Below are 14,306 nucleotides of genomic sequence, written 5' to 3'. Positions count from 1 at the left end.
TGGCTGGCGCATGGTTCAGGAAAATGCCAACACCGTGGGGTTCGGACTCTGTTCCGACGGAGGCCTAGCTCAAATCACAGCATGAAACATAGTCCGGGGTCCCTTGAATAATCCAGGATGCTATCTGAAGAAGTATTACAGATTTAATCACAAAGAAGTCATCAATAAATGGGAAAATTGCCAAACTTTTAAATAGTGCAGTGCATTGAAAGGTTTTAGAGGTAATAAAATGTATGTTCTCAGAGGAGCAATGCAATTGCGTGGCAAAATCAACGAACAACTTAATGATGCAAATCTCTAACATTGTTCAACTGGATTATTTCAAGTGGATTGTTCAACTATCATTTCAACATAGCATTGAGTTTAAAACATAATTATGTTGTTCCCTGTTTCAACCTGAATTCTTCTTTTCTTGCGTATTTATGGTCGGACATACTATTTCCATACCCAGGTGTGGCCCACAGGCTGTAAGGTTTACCCATCACTGTATTAACCCATTAGGCATCAAGTCTTGCATTCTCAGAAACAATCCAGCTAATAGCTTTGAATGTGACATATTTGGCTTCCGTACTGCCAAAATTCTTTGCACATGGGAGAGACAATTACACCTAATCTTTCCCCCAAAATTGCTGCTTGTAGTGAAGAGTGGACAGCATCCGCCACTTCTGCCACAAATGGACCACATGTAACCTTTGCAAATCAACTCCTCAAAGAAATTGCTGACACAGGTTTTGAAATGAAAATCAAAAAATCCATTCTAGCGTGAAACATATATATGTATCAATTCTCAAGAATCACAGATTCTTTCTATACTCAAATACCAAAGCTTTGTACTTAGAGCCTAACTGTTGCATAAAATTATTTCTTCACACTATTGAGACTATTACAGGTCTGGGCAGGAATTAAATGCTAAATATTCTAGAAGTACAACTATTATGAAAATGAGTATATCATGTGCAGTCCTTTTCCACAAATTTGATTAAAAGAAAAACAGAAAACTCCACCCTAACAGAAATGTTCAACTTTTGGGGATTGTCAAAAGATTGAAATCTGGAGGCAGGCAAAACCTTTTATTAATCAAATTTGGTGAAAGTCCTAAACATTTTTAAGTCAGAGGGAGAAGAAAGAAAAATAAAGTGGGGGGGGGGGGGGGGGAAGAAAAAAAAGAGTAAGAATTGTTAACAATCCCGACAAGACAGTTAAGTATCCACTTTGAAACATGTTTGGAACTGGATAAATCACAGATTCTAAACATAATAAAATGAGGCAATGTGACTGCTTTTTAGCACGTGGATTAGACAAGGAGAGAAATAAATAAAAATGTAGGGCAGGGCTCTCCATCCATCAAATCAGACATTTAAGCTCAGAGGGGAACTATCATGCTGGTGCCACTGCTGTGTAATGCGATCTATTCTCCTGCTCCATGCCCATACCCTTAATATTTCTTCTTCAATTCTTTTGACTCAAACAGCAATGTTCCTCAGCACCAACCTCATAGGAGTACCGCACAATATTAATTTTGACACCACAATGGCATTTTCAATTCCTGTATCTTTTAAACTTTCTGAATGAGATTGATCAGTTACAATTGAATTAAAGACAGTTTTTTGCTTTAGGTCAGTGCTTAGAAAAATGTTTTCCAAGACTGCCCAAACTCATTCCACATAAGACTTCCATCCCATCATCTTGAATTACACTTCAGTCGAGATCCCAGAATTGAAGTACCAATGTACATCACCCACTCGAGCACAAACTTAAAGGGCTCACCGACAAATTCCTTACTACAGCCTCTAGACGTTTTCTCACCAACAATGAACCAGTTAACTGCTAACTCTCAAAGAGTCAAACCACCTAGTCTATGCTGTATGATTCTATGAACATTCACAATTATTCAATCTTTTGATATAGTTTCGATTTCAAAAACAACTGGATCGGGATTCTCCGTCGGCTAATGCCGGAATCAGGAAACACGATCGAGCGGAGAATCGTACGTCAGCCAGAAATCATGGCCGGCTCCGAGCCCCCAATGGAATGCCATGTTCCGTGGCCTCGACAGTGGCGTGAATGTATTCTACGCAGCACATTCAGTAAACACCGTTGGGCATACCATTAACGGGCCCTTCTCGATATTCTCCGGGACTCAAAGAACAAAACAAAGAACAAAGAAATGTACAGCACAGGAACAGGCCCTTCGGCCCTCCAAGCCCGTGCCGACCATGCTGCCTGACTAAACTACAATCTTCTACACTTCCTGGGACTGTACCCCTCTATTCCCATCCTATTCATGTATTTGTCAAGATGCCCCTTAAATGTCACTGTCGTCCCTGCTTCCACCACCTCCTCCGGTAGCGAGTTCCAGGCACCCACTACCCTCTGCGTAAAAAACTTGCCTCGTACATCTACTCTAAACCTTGCACCTCTCACCTTAAACCTATGCCCCCTAGTAATTGACCCCTCTACCCCGGGGAAAAGCCTCTGACTATCCACTCTGTCTATGCCCCTCATAATTTTGTAGACTACTGCGATGCCCCGCCTCCACCAGTAGGAATTACCGATGGCGAGGTTCACTTGTGGTTTTCAAAGTTGGGAAACAGGCGCAGTGGCAGCTGAAGAAAAGCGCAGAGGTAGGGCATGTACCCAACAGAGGTGCTCTGCTGGTCATGCCGCTGGCATGGCTGACTGGCTTGGGGGGGGGGGGGGTTGCGCCCAGGACCGGACGTCCCGGCTCGGACTACCATTGCCGCAGCCTGCAAGGTACCCGCCTTGCTGTATATCCCAGGCCGGATGCCCCCCCCCTCACTGCCAATCCCTCCCTCCACCCCACCAACTCTCCTGCCCTCTCAACCCATCCCTCCACCCCACCAACGACCCCCCACTCCACCCACAACCGGGCGGCACCTGCCAGCAGGGACGGGTGCCAGGGCCAGAGGTCACTGTGGTGCAGGCCCACCCTCTGCAGCACAGCACAGCTTTTCCGTTGATTTTCGATCTGGTGATTGAACCTTTGGTAATAGCTGGGGTGGTGGTGGAGGTGGGGGGGGGGGGGGGGGGGGGGGGGGGGGATGAAGCACCTGACGTCCCTGTACGCAGACGACTTGCTGTTGTACATTACAAATTTGGCAGGGAGCGTTGATCGGATTATGCTAATATTGGCGGAGTTTGAATCGTTCTCGGGGTGCAAGCTCAATGTCGGAAAGAGCGAGGTGTTCCCAGTAAACGCTTGGGGACAGGTAAAGGGTTTGGAGAGGTTGCTGTAGTGGCTGGTTGGGTCGAAATTCCGATATCTGGGGATTCAAGTGGTGCATAGTTGGGCCCAGTTGCACAACCTGAATTTGGCGAACTCGGTGGAGGGGGTGAAGGAGGACTTTAGGCGATGGGGTGCCCTGCCGCTCTTGTTGACAGTCAAAATAACGGTGCTGCCGAAGGTCCTGTTTGTTTTGAAAAAAACTCCCGTTTTCTGTGCCCAAATTTTGTTTTCAGTTGGATAAATAAGATCTCAGAGTTCATATGGACGGGTAAGGTACCCGGGATTAGGAAGGCAGTTTTGGTGAAGAACAGGCCGGGAGGTGTGGTTGGTGCTGCTGTGTTTGTTGAATTACTACTTGAAGTACTACTGTGGAAAAGGTCAGGCGGTGAGCCAAGAGGGAAGGGTCAATGTGGAGGTGGATGGAGATGGTCGTGTGCAGAGGGGTGAGGGGCCAGGTACTCCACAAGCCCGGTGGTGGTCTCATCACTTAGTGTGGAATCAGCGCTGGCAGCATTTCATGATCAAGAGTATGTCACTGTGGTGGAGGAAATACAGCAGAAATGACAAGAGGAACTAGGAGGGGCATTAGAAGCTGGACTATGGAGTGCTGGGGTGGGGGGGGGGGGGGGGGGGGAGGGGGGGAGGAGAGAGAGAGAGAGAGAGAGAGAGAGAGAGAGAGAGAGAGAGAGAGAGAGAAGAGAAGAGGCTTTCGTGTTCGTCTCCCTGTTAGGCAGGACCCAGAGCCACCTAAAGTGGCCAGGTGGGTGAGTGATCTGGTGAACTTCTACACCAGAGGTTCAGAGAAGGGGTTCTTCTCGAGGTGAACGCTGTTCATAAACTTCTAAAGGTCATGTGGATGGGGGGTCGGGTGTAACGGATTTTGGGTATTATGGTTAGAAAAAGGGGCAGGGTATGTGGATTGGTATACACGGGATTTTGTATTTAGAGTTTGTTTTTGGAGCGCCAGTTATTGGTGCTGTGTTTTATTTGTAAATAATTGAAAATGCCTCGAATAAAAATATTAAATAATAAAGTAATCCTGGAACTCCCTTCCTAACAGCAGTGTGGATGAACCTACACCACATGGACTGCAGCAGTTCAAGAAGGCAGCTCACCATCAACTTCTCAAGGGCAATTCAAGATGAACAACACATGCTGGCCTAGGCAGCAACGCTCACACATCCCATAAAAATGAATTTTTTAAAGATCAGAAAAACACAACAAATAGGAAATAGAAGACAAAGAGTGGGGGGGGGGGGGGGGGGGGGGGGGGGAATAAGCACCAAAAAATCCCCAAATACCTATGTTCAACGCCAGAAATGTAGCCAATATGGTATACCATAATAGGTGAAATTGGCTATACTAAAATCCATATTCAACATCAAGTTGAGTTTTGAATTCATTAAAAATATATGCATCATAATTCCATATTGCAAGTTCTCAGCGAGCGTATTAATAAGAAACACAAAAGGGTCCCATCTCATTGAAGAGGGAGGAATTTGGCTGAGTTATACAGGTACAGTGGCACGGTGGCACAGTGGTTAGCACTGCTGCCTCACAGTGCCAGGGACCTGTGTTCGATTCTGGCCTGGAGTGACTGTGCTGAGTCTGCATGTTCTCCCAGTGCCTGCGTGGGTTTCCTCCGGGTGCTCCGGTTTCCTCCCACAGTTCAAAGATGCGCAGGTTGGGTGGGGTTACAGGGATAGGGCAGGGTAGTGGGCCTCAGTGGGATGTGCGCAGACCTAATGGGCCAAATGGCCTCCTCCTGCACTGTAGGGATTCTATGGGAATTGCTAGTCAGAATGTATTGGTATTGGTACAGCCTCTCACCAAAGTATGGTCGACAGCCTCTAAAAAGGCAACAAAATGTAAACGACAGAGGGAGGGATTCCTCATAGAAATAATGTAAAATTACTATAATGGGGGGAGAATAGTGTGACCCAGCTCAAGTATTCACTCCAAATTGGTATGAATATTTTTTTCCTTCCATTTAAGGATAGTTTTAACAAAATGTTCTCAATTCTGTTCCTTTGTTGAGTCTTGCGTACTGACAGCTTTGTCAACCTTGCATTGGTGTAGAGTGGTGTAAACAACAGCAACCACACCTACTTTTTAAAATTGGCATCCATCTGCCAATATATTACAAAGTGATTGCAAAGAATATTGTTTCATGCTCTCAGTCTCCACAGGTGTTCACTAGATTTTTAAGCACAAGTTTAGAGTGAGAAAAAAGTAGTCAATCTCCCCATTTTCTGTTTCTGCTTGGCTGGTGTTCGCCAGAAACATCTCAGACATGCCATCTTTATTGTTCAAGTACCCTCACAGTTTAAAAGAGATGATTTGTAGCACAGTAGGTTCATCCTCTGTACCTCACTGTGAATTGTACAATTCAGTGAAATGCACCAGGTTTAAGGAAAGTTAACTGGGGATTGACTACAAACCACTTTGCACACTGAAATTCCCTTCTAACAACTGCAATAAATGTGAGCCCTCTTACAAGTGCCACTTAATTAAAAGTTTCAATTTGCGAAGTAGATAATGAAGTGATTCATGCAACATAATTGCTTAAAATAACCGAAAAGGTCTTTTTAATCATTATTAATAGGCTCTGCAAAATTAAGTCTTGGAAATTACCGATAGGCTGACTTCATCACCATTTAAAAGTCCACATTTTTTTCTTCAAAAGATTTATCCATCACCTTCTCTTCACACCTTACCCATTATAACACATTATTTGGTGAACACCAATCATTTCATACAGTATACCAATATCAGCATACCCAAATAACTATAATAATAGAACTCTTCCATGACTGCACATTCGCTATCTAATTTTTCCATTAAAAATTCTTAGATCCACGTATATGGAAATTTTTTAAGAACCTTTCTGCACCTGAGGATGTAATTTGACCTCAAATCCATTCTGCAACACGATTGGAGATCACAGCATACAAGAGTTATTGACATACAGTTTTGAGAGAATAACGGTCAGAGTTGTATCATATTCACCTATGAGTGCGAGTGTCCTTAGCTTACCTCTGTTTGAAGTATGGCAGCTCTCTGTTCTTTGGCAGTGAGTGATTCTTTGAGAACCTCAATGTGTTGTTTACAATCAGAATTTTGATTGTTCAATGTTTCAAGCTTGGTTTGTAAGGCAAGGAGTTCAGATTCCTTCTTGGACAAATCCTGCTTCAACTGATCAATCTGTAATTGAAAACAAATACAACATTATAAAGCAAAACTACAAATATGGCAGTATCTAAGAACGAATGAATACAGCATTTCTCCAATTGTATAGCTTAAGTCAGTGTGCTTCCCGGGCAGCATGGTGGCACAGTGGTTAGCACTGCTGCCTCACAGTGCCGACGTCCCAGGTTCGATCCATGCTCTGGGTCACTGTCCGTGTGGAGTTTGCACATTCTCCCCGTGTTTGTGGGGGTTTTGCCCCCGCAACCCAAAGATGTGCATGGTCGGTGGATTGGCCACGCTAAATTACCCCTTAATTGGAAAAAAAAAATCAATTGGGAACTCAGAATTTATAAACACAAACTAGTGTTTCAACTTAATCGAACCAATATCACTTAGACATTATCTGACTAAATGGAACTAAAAATACAATGTTTTAAACAATCTATACTTTCATCGTTCAGCAACAAAGAAATATTTAACCAATGCTTCATAAATGATACAGGATATCATTCAAAACTGGTAAAATACATAGGCATCCAGTACATTCTTCATAAACCAAACTGATGTGGGTTAATGAGTCAATACTGTTGGTAATGGTAGTCTTTTAAGAGTGCAACAATAGCATTATTTTTTATGTATTAATTTGGCCTTTTGGTAAATCACTACGTTTTATTACAATAGTGGGCTTCAGATAAATGACGTTAAAATCCATACAAACAATAACACAGACTCATAGAATCCCAACAGTGCACAGGGAGGCCATTTGGCCCATCGAGTCTGCACTGACCCTCCAAAAGAGCACCGGACGCAGGCCCACTCCCCCACCCAATCCCCGTGACCCCACCTAACCTTTGGACTCTAAGGAGGAATTTAGCATGGCCAATCCACGTAACTTACACGTCTTTGGACTGCGGGAGGAAACCAGAGCACCCAGAGCAACCAGACACGAGGAGAATTTGCAAACTCCACACAGGCAATCACCCAAGGTCGCAATCGAACCCGGGTCCTTGGCGCTGTGAGTTGGCAGTGCTAACCACCGAACAAATAGACTGAACATTTTTTGTAAAAAATTAAGTACAGCGTTTCCAATCCTTTGTTAACAGCAAAGCCAATGAAATTATAAGTGGCACCATAGGAACATAGCAATCCACAAATAATACCACAAATAATAGTAAATCTAATTTACCTCTGCCACACTGCTATTAGCAGGATACAAATGCACCAAATTAACTTTCAGAGAAAACTCCACTGATGGCATCTGACTACAATTTGTTTAAGTATTTTAAGTGGTCAAGATCTCAAGTTAGTGCTAACAAACAAAGCAATAACATTAATCCTACTCTTTTACTGAATTGCGAAAGGTGATTAAAAACGGCTTTGAAATTACTCATAGCAAATAACTGGATTTTTCACCTATGCAAATATTACAACGATGGTCCCATTTCCATTGCAATTGTGCCTTGTAAGTGTCAGCAAGGAATCTCCAAGACACTTGATCAAAATGTATGTGTACACACTACACTGACTCAGACTGTAAATTTTAAAGATTCCACGAGGGCAATTAGAGATGGGGAACAAATGCTGTCCTCGTCAACGATGTTCCCATTCCATGGATAAAAATGATGGCGCAAACTACTCATTTCAGAGTCTTGATGGCAGACAGTAATACAAGTGAATAAAAAAGCTTCAGTAAATGTATGGAGTTTTTACAATTCTGAAATCACAATATAGTTTTAATCAGGCAGTATTCAGTTCACACTAGCTGGCTGGAATTGTATTTATTCAATTCGGGGACACATGTATATATCATTAAATAACATTGTACCCGAGAAATATGATGCCTATAGCACTTTCTTCGACAATGCGGGCCGACCACCAATCCCCTGCCCCAGCCCCCCAGGCATGGTGGTCCTGGATTCCACCCCCAACGCCCCTCCCCCCACCACAAGGCACACCATATGCAGGTGGTGGGTGTAAGTGAATACTCAGCAGACAGGCAAGAGTCAGACTATGGCATAGATTGAGGAGCAGCAGCACTCAGCGGGTTCCATCACCCCCCTGTCCTCGACAATGACACATTGACAATGCCATATATCAGGTGGATGTACCTTTAAGAAATGAGTGTTTATCAAATAGCTGCAGTGATGTCAGTGTGTGGGTGGAGCTGGGCTGTCTGTCTTTCACTTTCATTTTGAGCTGGCAGCTGCAGTGTGTAGTTTATTTTTCAGAGATGGAGCTGCATTCAAAGCAAGCAGCTGTGCAATGATCTCTCTCTTTACAAGCTAAAGAATGGCTTCGGCTCATTGATGATTTCAAAGTAATACCTGTTTCTGTAGAGAATTTAAATCTGCTGTCTTTGTTTAAAAAGGTTTTAACTTATGGATGTTGTTTGGGAAGTTATTAAGGGTTATCTATAGAGCTTTGTATCTTTGGGGGGGTGGTCAGAGTTGGTAGTTGATAAATTGTTTACTGTGCGTTTATAAAATGTTAACTGGATTCATAGAATAAACATTGTTTTGTTTTAAAAATACTTTTTAGATCTCTGTTGCATCACACCTGTAAAGTGGGCCCTTGTGCTCCCCATAACCAAAATCTATTTAAAGTTGTGAGTCAGGTGAACTCCATGATTTACTTTGGGGTTCTCTAAACTCTGGCCCGTAATACAACACAGTCCTATCACCCGACACAAACCCTGGGAGGGTGGGAACAGGATGGTGGTGGTGGAAAGGGGGGGGGGGTGGAATGACGTCGGGGCCATGCCTAGGTGAAGTGGGCGAGGTGGGGGGCCTCCCTGGCCCTCCGGGCTTGCCGGACTTTGCCGATGCCACCTGTCCTCCCTCTTCCACTGGTCCAGCTCCTCATCGTCCTCATCCTCTGAGGTGGCGGCATGGTCCTCCTCCTCCACCATGTCACCCCACTGCTGTGCCAGTTTGTGGAGAGCACAGCAAACTCCCACAAAGCGGGCAACCCTCTCGGGGGTGTACTGCACTGCACCACCAGAGCAGTTGAGGCATCGGAATCACATTTTGAGCAGTCCGATGCAACACGCAATGACAGCTGGCTGGCCGCATGGGCCTCATTGTATCGGGTCTCCCGCAGCTGTCTCCAGTCTCTGTACTGGCGTCGTTAGCCAGGTCCTCAGCGGATACCCCTTATCCCCCAAGAACCAACTGGCCATCCGAGGGTGGTTCTCAAAGACGCCGAGGATGTCCGACTGCTCAAGGATTTAACTGTCATGCACACTCCCTGGGAAGCGGCACACACATGCATGATCTTCAGGTGGTGGTCGCACATGAGCTGGACGTTCAGGGAGTGTAACCCCTTCCTGTTGATGTAGGGAACTCCCTGATGGCCCATTGCACGCAAGGCGACACGTGTGCCAAGTATTACCCCTTGGACCTGGGGCATGTCGGTGATAGCTTAGAATCCTGCTGCATGGGTATTGTGTTCGGCCTGGTCCAAGTCAAAGTTTATATAGTTCGCTGCCTCGGCAAACAGGGCATCCATGGCCTCAGGGAAGCACTTGTGGGCTGTAGCTTGTGCAGTGCCACAAAAATCCACACTCGAGCCCTGGAATGATCCAGAGGCATATAGGTTCAGGGCTGGGGTGACCTTGACAGCCATCGGGAGCAGGTATCCTCCTTCTCCACGTGATGCCAAGTCCGCGAGGTGCCACACCGTCTCCTTGTTGAGGCAGAGCATCCTGCGGCACACGCTGTCCATCACCTGTTTGAAAGACCAGCAACGCCTGACTTAGGCCATTGCCAGCCTCCCTCCTCTTGGTCCCTCCCAGCCCTGATGGGTGGCCTCAGGGTGTGGGGCGGAGCCCTGCGCGTGGGCCACCACCGCGAGTCTCTGTCGACGCTGCTGCCACCGCCTTCTCCGGCATCTGGCCACCTGGCTTGCCAGCAGCGCCGCAAGAGAAATCCCCACAGGGTCCAAGATATCATCCATCCCGTGTAATATCTGGAAGGAATTGGAAAGGGTGAGAGACTGACAACCAGCGGTGTCTTCTTCCCCAGGATCCTCCATGCCCCCATTCCTCCCCCTCTCCTCCCCGCATCTACTGCCATCCAACACGCCCTTCGCCCAGGCCGCAGGGGGGGGGGGGCCTGGTCACCGGACCACACACCCTGTACCCCAGACATCCGCATGTAAGATTACCTGGACCAGGTGCCAGTCCCTTCCCCAGTGCACACACCTACTCTCTGGTTGCGGAAATGTCCCCGGTGCTGGGACCCAGCCGCTGGGTATTCGGATGTTGGCTGCTGTGTCCATAGTGTAGCTTCCTGCATTGTTCAGGGACATTGTCCAGGCATCACAATCTGATTGTAGTGACCGGCAATAACTCCCACATGCTACCTGGAATCCTACCCATGCGAATCCACTTGGGAGCTGTGAAGTGATCAATTAACTACAATTGCCAATTCTCTGTTAGAAATATCCTTCAGCCAAACGGCCGGAGGCCTCCACGGTCAGCAGTAGCTATGGGTGGTCGGTGGAATAGACAGGCAGGGGCTGGGGTTTCCCCTGTAACAGGTACACATGATCCAGGGAGTGGCATGGCAGTCCTGCGGGTGCTGAGACAGCTCCCTGCGGTTATCTTGGTGTTAACTTTACCCATTTTTAACTAATGCATTAATGTTTACCATTCAATTTTGCTTTGTCAACTTGCACTATTCTGGTTTTGATATCCAAGCTGACATGCTCAAAACACCATTTCAAACAATTTTGGTTATCATTTAATCCCAGAAACTGGCATTTACAGGCTAGTGAACAAAATTAAAATGCTTGAAAATTATGCAACTGTAATTTGTTTTACGAACAAAGGGGCAAGAGTAGGCTGTTTGGCCTGTCGAGGCTGCACCATCATTCAATCAGATGGTAGCTGTTCATCTACTTCTTGTGTATTTTTCCAAGTATCCCCGTATCCCTTGATGCCATTAGTATCCAGCTTTTGTGCTTTTTAACTCCAGGACACCAGTTTCCAGGATCTATGGGCCCACTGTTTGGCATGTGACAAATTGACTGGTCCTCTCAAATGTATGTCCCACACAGACTTCCTGTCAAAACAATCCTCTCGTTAATGCTGCTTGCTTGGTTTCACTCTGCCTAACTCTGCTGCTAAATTGAAAATACTTGCACCTCTGTTTTCCTTGTTTCTTCCACTTGGTAAAACAAACCGGCCCACATCCCACATTTATCCATCAAAGCTACTTCCTAGTTGAGAGAACTGCTCCATTTTATAAATAAAAGCTGGTAATTGTGGCTTTCCTAGAATAATGGGAAATGCTGTGGAATTCAATCCTCAAAGGACCAGTCAAAATAAATCTCAGAACGTCATTTAATGAAAATGGAATTTGACTTAATTAGTCACTGTACATCAGTGGGACTGAACATGCACTCCATTGTTATAATCCTTGCAGTTTCAAAACCACACAGTGTGAAATTACCTCCTCCAGGTCTCCCTGCAGTCAGGTCAAGACCGAATCCTGAATTTAGATTGAAATTTTAGTATTGCTGTGAGGCAGAAAAGGTCTTGCTGCAATACTGCTGCTAAAACATGAACACACCCAAACAAAAGCAACAAAAACAACAGCAGAAAGAGAAAGAAAACACATTGGGGCTTTCTTCCTTCCTTCCCAACGTAGAGCTCCTGCTTATTGACAGGAACAGGCAGGAAAAGCTAAACATCAAAAATGCACAGGCAGAAAACTTCCAATCAGTTTACAAAGGTGGTTGCCACAAACCAAAATAAGGAGGATCAAGAGAAGTCATGGTGGAGTGAACACAAAATAATAAAACGTAAAGATCAGGGGAGAAGAAACAAAAACTTGATCCTCAACCTATACTGGTCAACCGTTCCAAAATCAACTCATCGTTGAACTCCCTGCTGTTTGTGGGAGCCGATGGCTCGGTACGATGGACGTTTCAAATACTTCAGGTGATGTCCAAAATGACCTAATGGACCGCAGCAGATGTGCAATCGCAACACTCGTTTCATCCTAATGAACGATAGGAATTTGACCTGTTGTTCTTCTTGAATAACCTGAGAACTTGGGAGGCTGCAAGAAACTAAAGCAAAAATAAAACCCCTGCTGTAAGTGACTGAGGAATCAGAGCCCCGAGCATGCTCAGACTACATCATGCAAATTCACCTGACGACGTCAACTCAGTCACTGCTTTTTACAAATACTGAAACATTCAAATAGAAACAACACTGACGGCCTGTAAAAGCACAGCATATGATTTAATGGATGAAGTTAAACATGTAATTGTTAATTGTGAAATGTAATCGGGCAGCACGGTAGCATAGTGGTGAGTACAATTGCTTCACAGCTCCAGGGTCCCAGGTTCGATTCCCAGCTTGGGTCACTGTCTGTACGGAGTCTGTACGTTCTCCCAGTGTCTGCGTGGGTTTTCTCCGGGTGCTCCGGTTTCCTCCCACAGTCCAAAGATGTGCAGGTTAGGTGGAGTGGCCATGCTAAATTGCCTTTAGTGTCCAAAATTGCCCTTAGTGTTGGGTGGGTTACTGGGATAGGGTGGAGGTGTGGGCTTGGGTAGGGTGCTCTTTCAAAGAGCCGGTGCAGACTCGATGGGCTGAATGGCCTCCTTCTGCACTGTAAATTCTATGAAACCTATGAAATGAAGTAAACAACTTTTTTGGACATTAGAAATTTCAACTGCTGAGGAGAACAATGACCAATGGTTGAAAAAAAGCAAAGTTGTGGGAAACTCAAATTGCCAGATTGTGCATAGGGACAAGTTTATCTTGGTATTGTCCTTTAGAAACACAACAGCATTTATAAAGGTAAAAGTTGACACAATAATGTGACAAAAATATCACAACAGGAAACTATGCTGTGTAAACAGGATCTATATCCAAATGCAAGATCTGTAAATATACTATAAATTCATTTATTTTTATTTGTTCAAGGGATGAGAGTGTCACTGGCAAAGCCAGCATTTATTGCTCATCCCCAATTGTCCTTCAGAAGGTGGTGAACTGCCTTGTCAACTGCTGCAGTCCACGGGGTGTAGGCTCTCCCACAGTGCTATTAGGTAGGGAAAACTAGGGTTCTGACCCAGGGACGATAAAGGAACAGTGATATATTTCCAAGTCAGGAGGGTGTGGGACTTGGAAAGGAACCTTCATGTGGCAGTGGTCCTCTGTACCTGCTGTCCTTGTCTTTCTAGGTGGCAAAGATGGCTGGTTTTGCGAGGCCACTTGCTCTCAGATTTGCTTTCACTGAGCAGTGCTCTTTATTCTCCCATTACACATTCTGATACCTTACCTTTATATAACTACTGGCACCTTCTCCTGCTATTAATGCTTCCTCTGTCTCGTGGCCTACACATCTTTGTTGCAATGTCACACAAATCACTGATCTTCTACTCTATTGCAGCTGTTTCACCCCATCTTGCGCATATATAATCCATCATATTTCTCACTCGCTTTAGCTCCGAGGAAGTGTGGAAGAAAATTAATGAGTTGCCAATTTTGAAGCATGGTGGGAAATGCTGGACTATAGTTAACACTGCTTTTTAGCGAAAATGCTGAAATATTCTGGTCTTGGCCTTATGAAAACACACTGTCCTCCAAAAGATAACAAAACGTGTACTCAAATTGTTTTTAGCCAAGGGCAAGAACATACGTACTACGTATTTCATCTTCGTACTTTCCAAGGTCTATTTAATATAAACATGGCTGTTTACTTCAAACTGTTATTTCAGACAATAAAAAATATGCTTCCTTCAATCGAATCTCAGAGTGCAGTGCAATGGCTTTGCAGGTAGAATACTCTCTCTCCGCAAATGTATTTGTGTAAATAAATGTCCTTAAATCGAACCTCGAGGAATTTGTCTTTAT

At 44.9% G+C, this 14,306-nt stretch overlaps 1 protein-coding gene across 9 annotated transcripts in view; it reads right to left on the bottom strand.

Annotated features, from left to right (window-relative positions):
- The window catches only part of LOC140388384 (ERC protein 2), a 1,175,365-nt gene that overhangs the window by 841,230 nt on the left and 319,829 nt on the right, over positions 1–14,306 (bottom strand). For all 9 annotated transcript variants that reach the window (XM_072472461.1, XM_072472462.1, XM_072472470.1 and 6 more), the window contains one exon: positions 6,284–6,451. In XM_072472461.1, the coding sequence (XP_072328562.1) occupies positions 6,284–6,451 (168 nt within the window). The remainder of the gene's footprint in view (positions 1–6,283; positions 6,452–14,306) is intronic.

This window comes from Scyliorhinus torazame, chromosome 13 (genome assembly GCF_047496885.1).
Source record: "Scyliorhinus torazame isolate Kashiwa2021f chromosome 13, sScyTor2.1, whole genome shotgun sequence".
NCBI lineage: Eukaryota > Metazoa > Chordata > Chondrichthyes > Carcharhiniformes > Scyliorhinidae > Scyliorhinus > Scyliorhinus torazame.
This window is presented reverse-complemented; position numbering and strand designations above follow the sequence as displayed.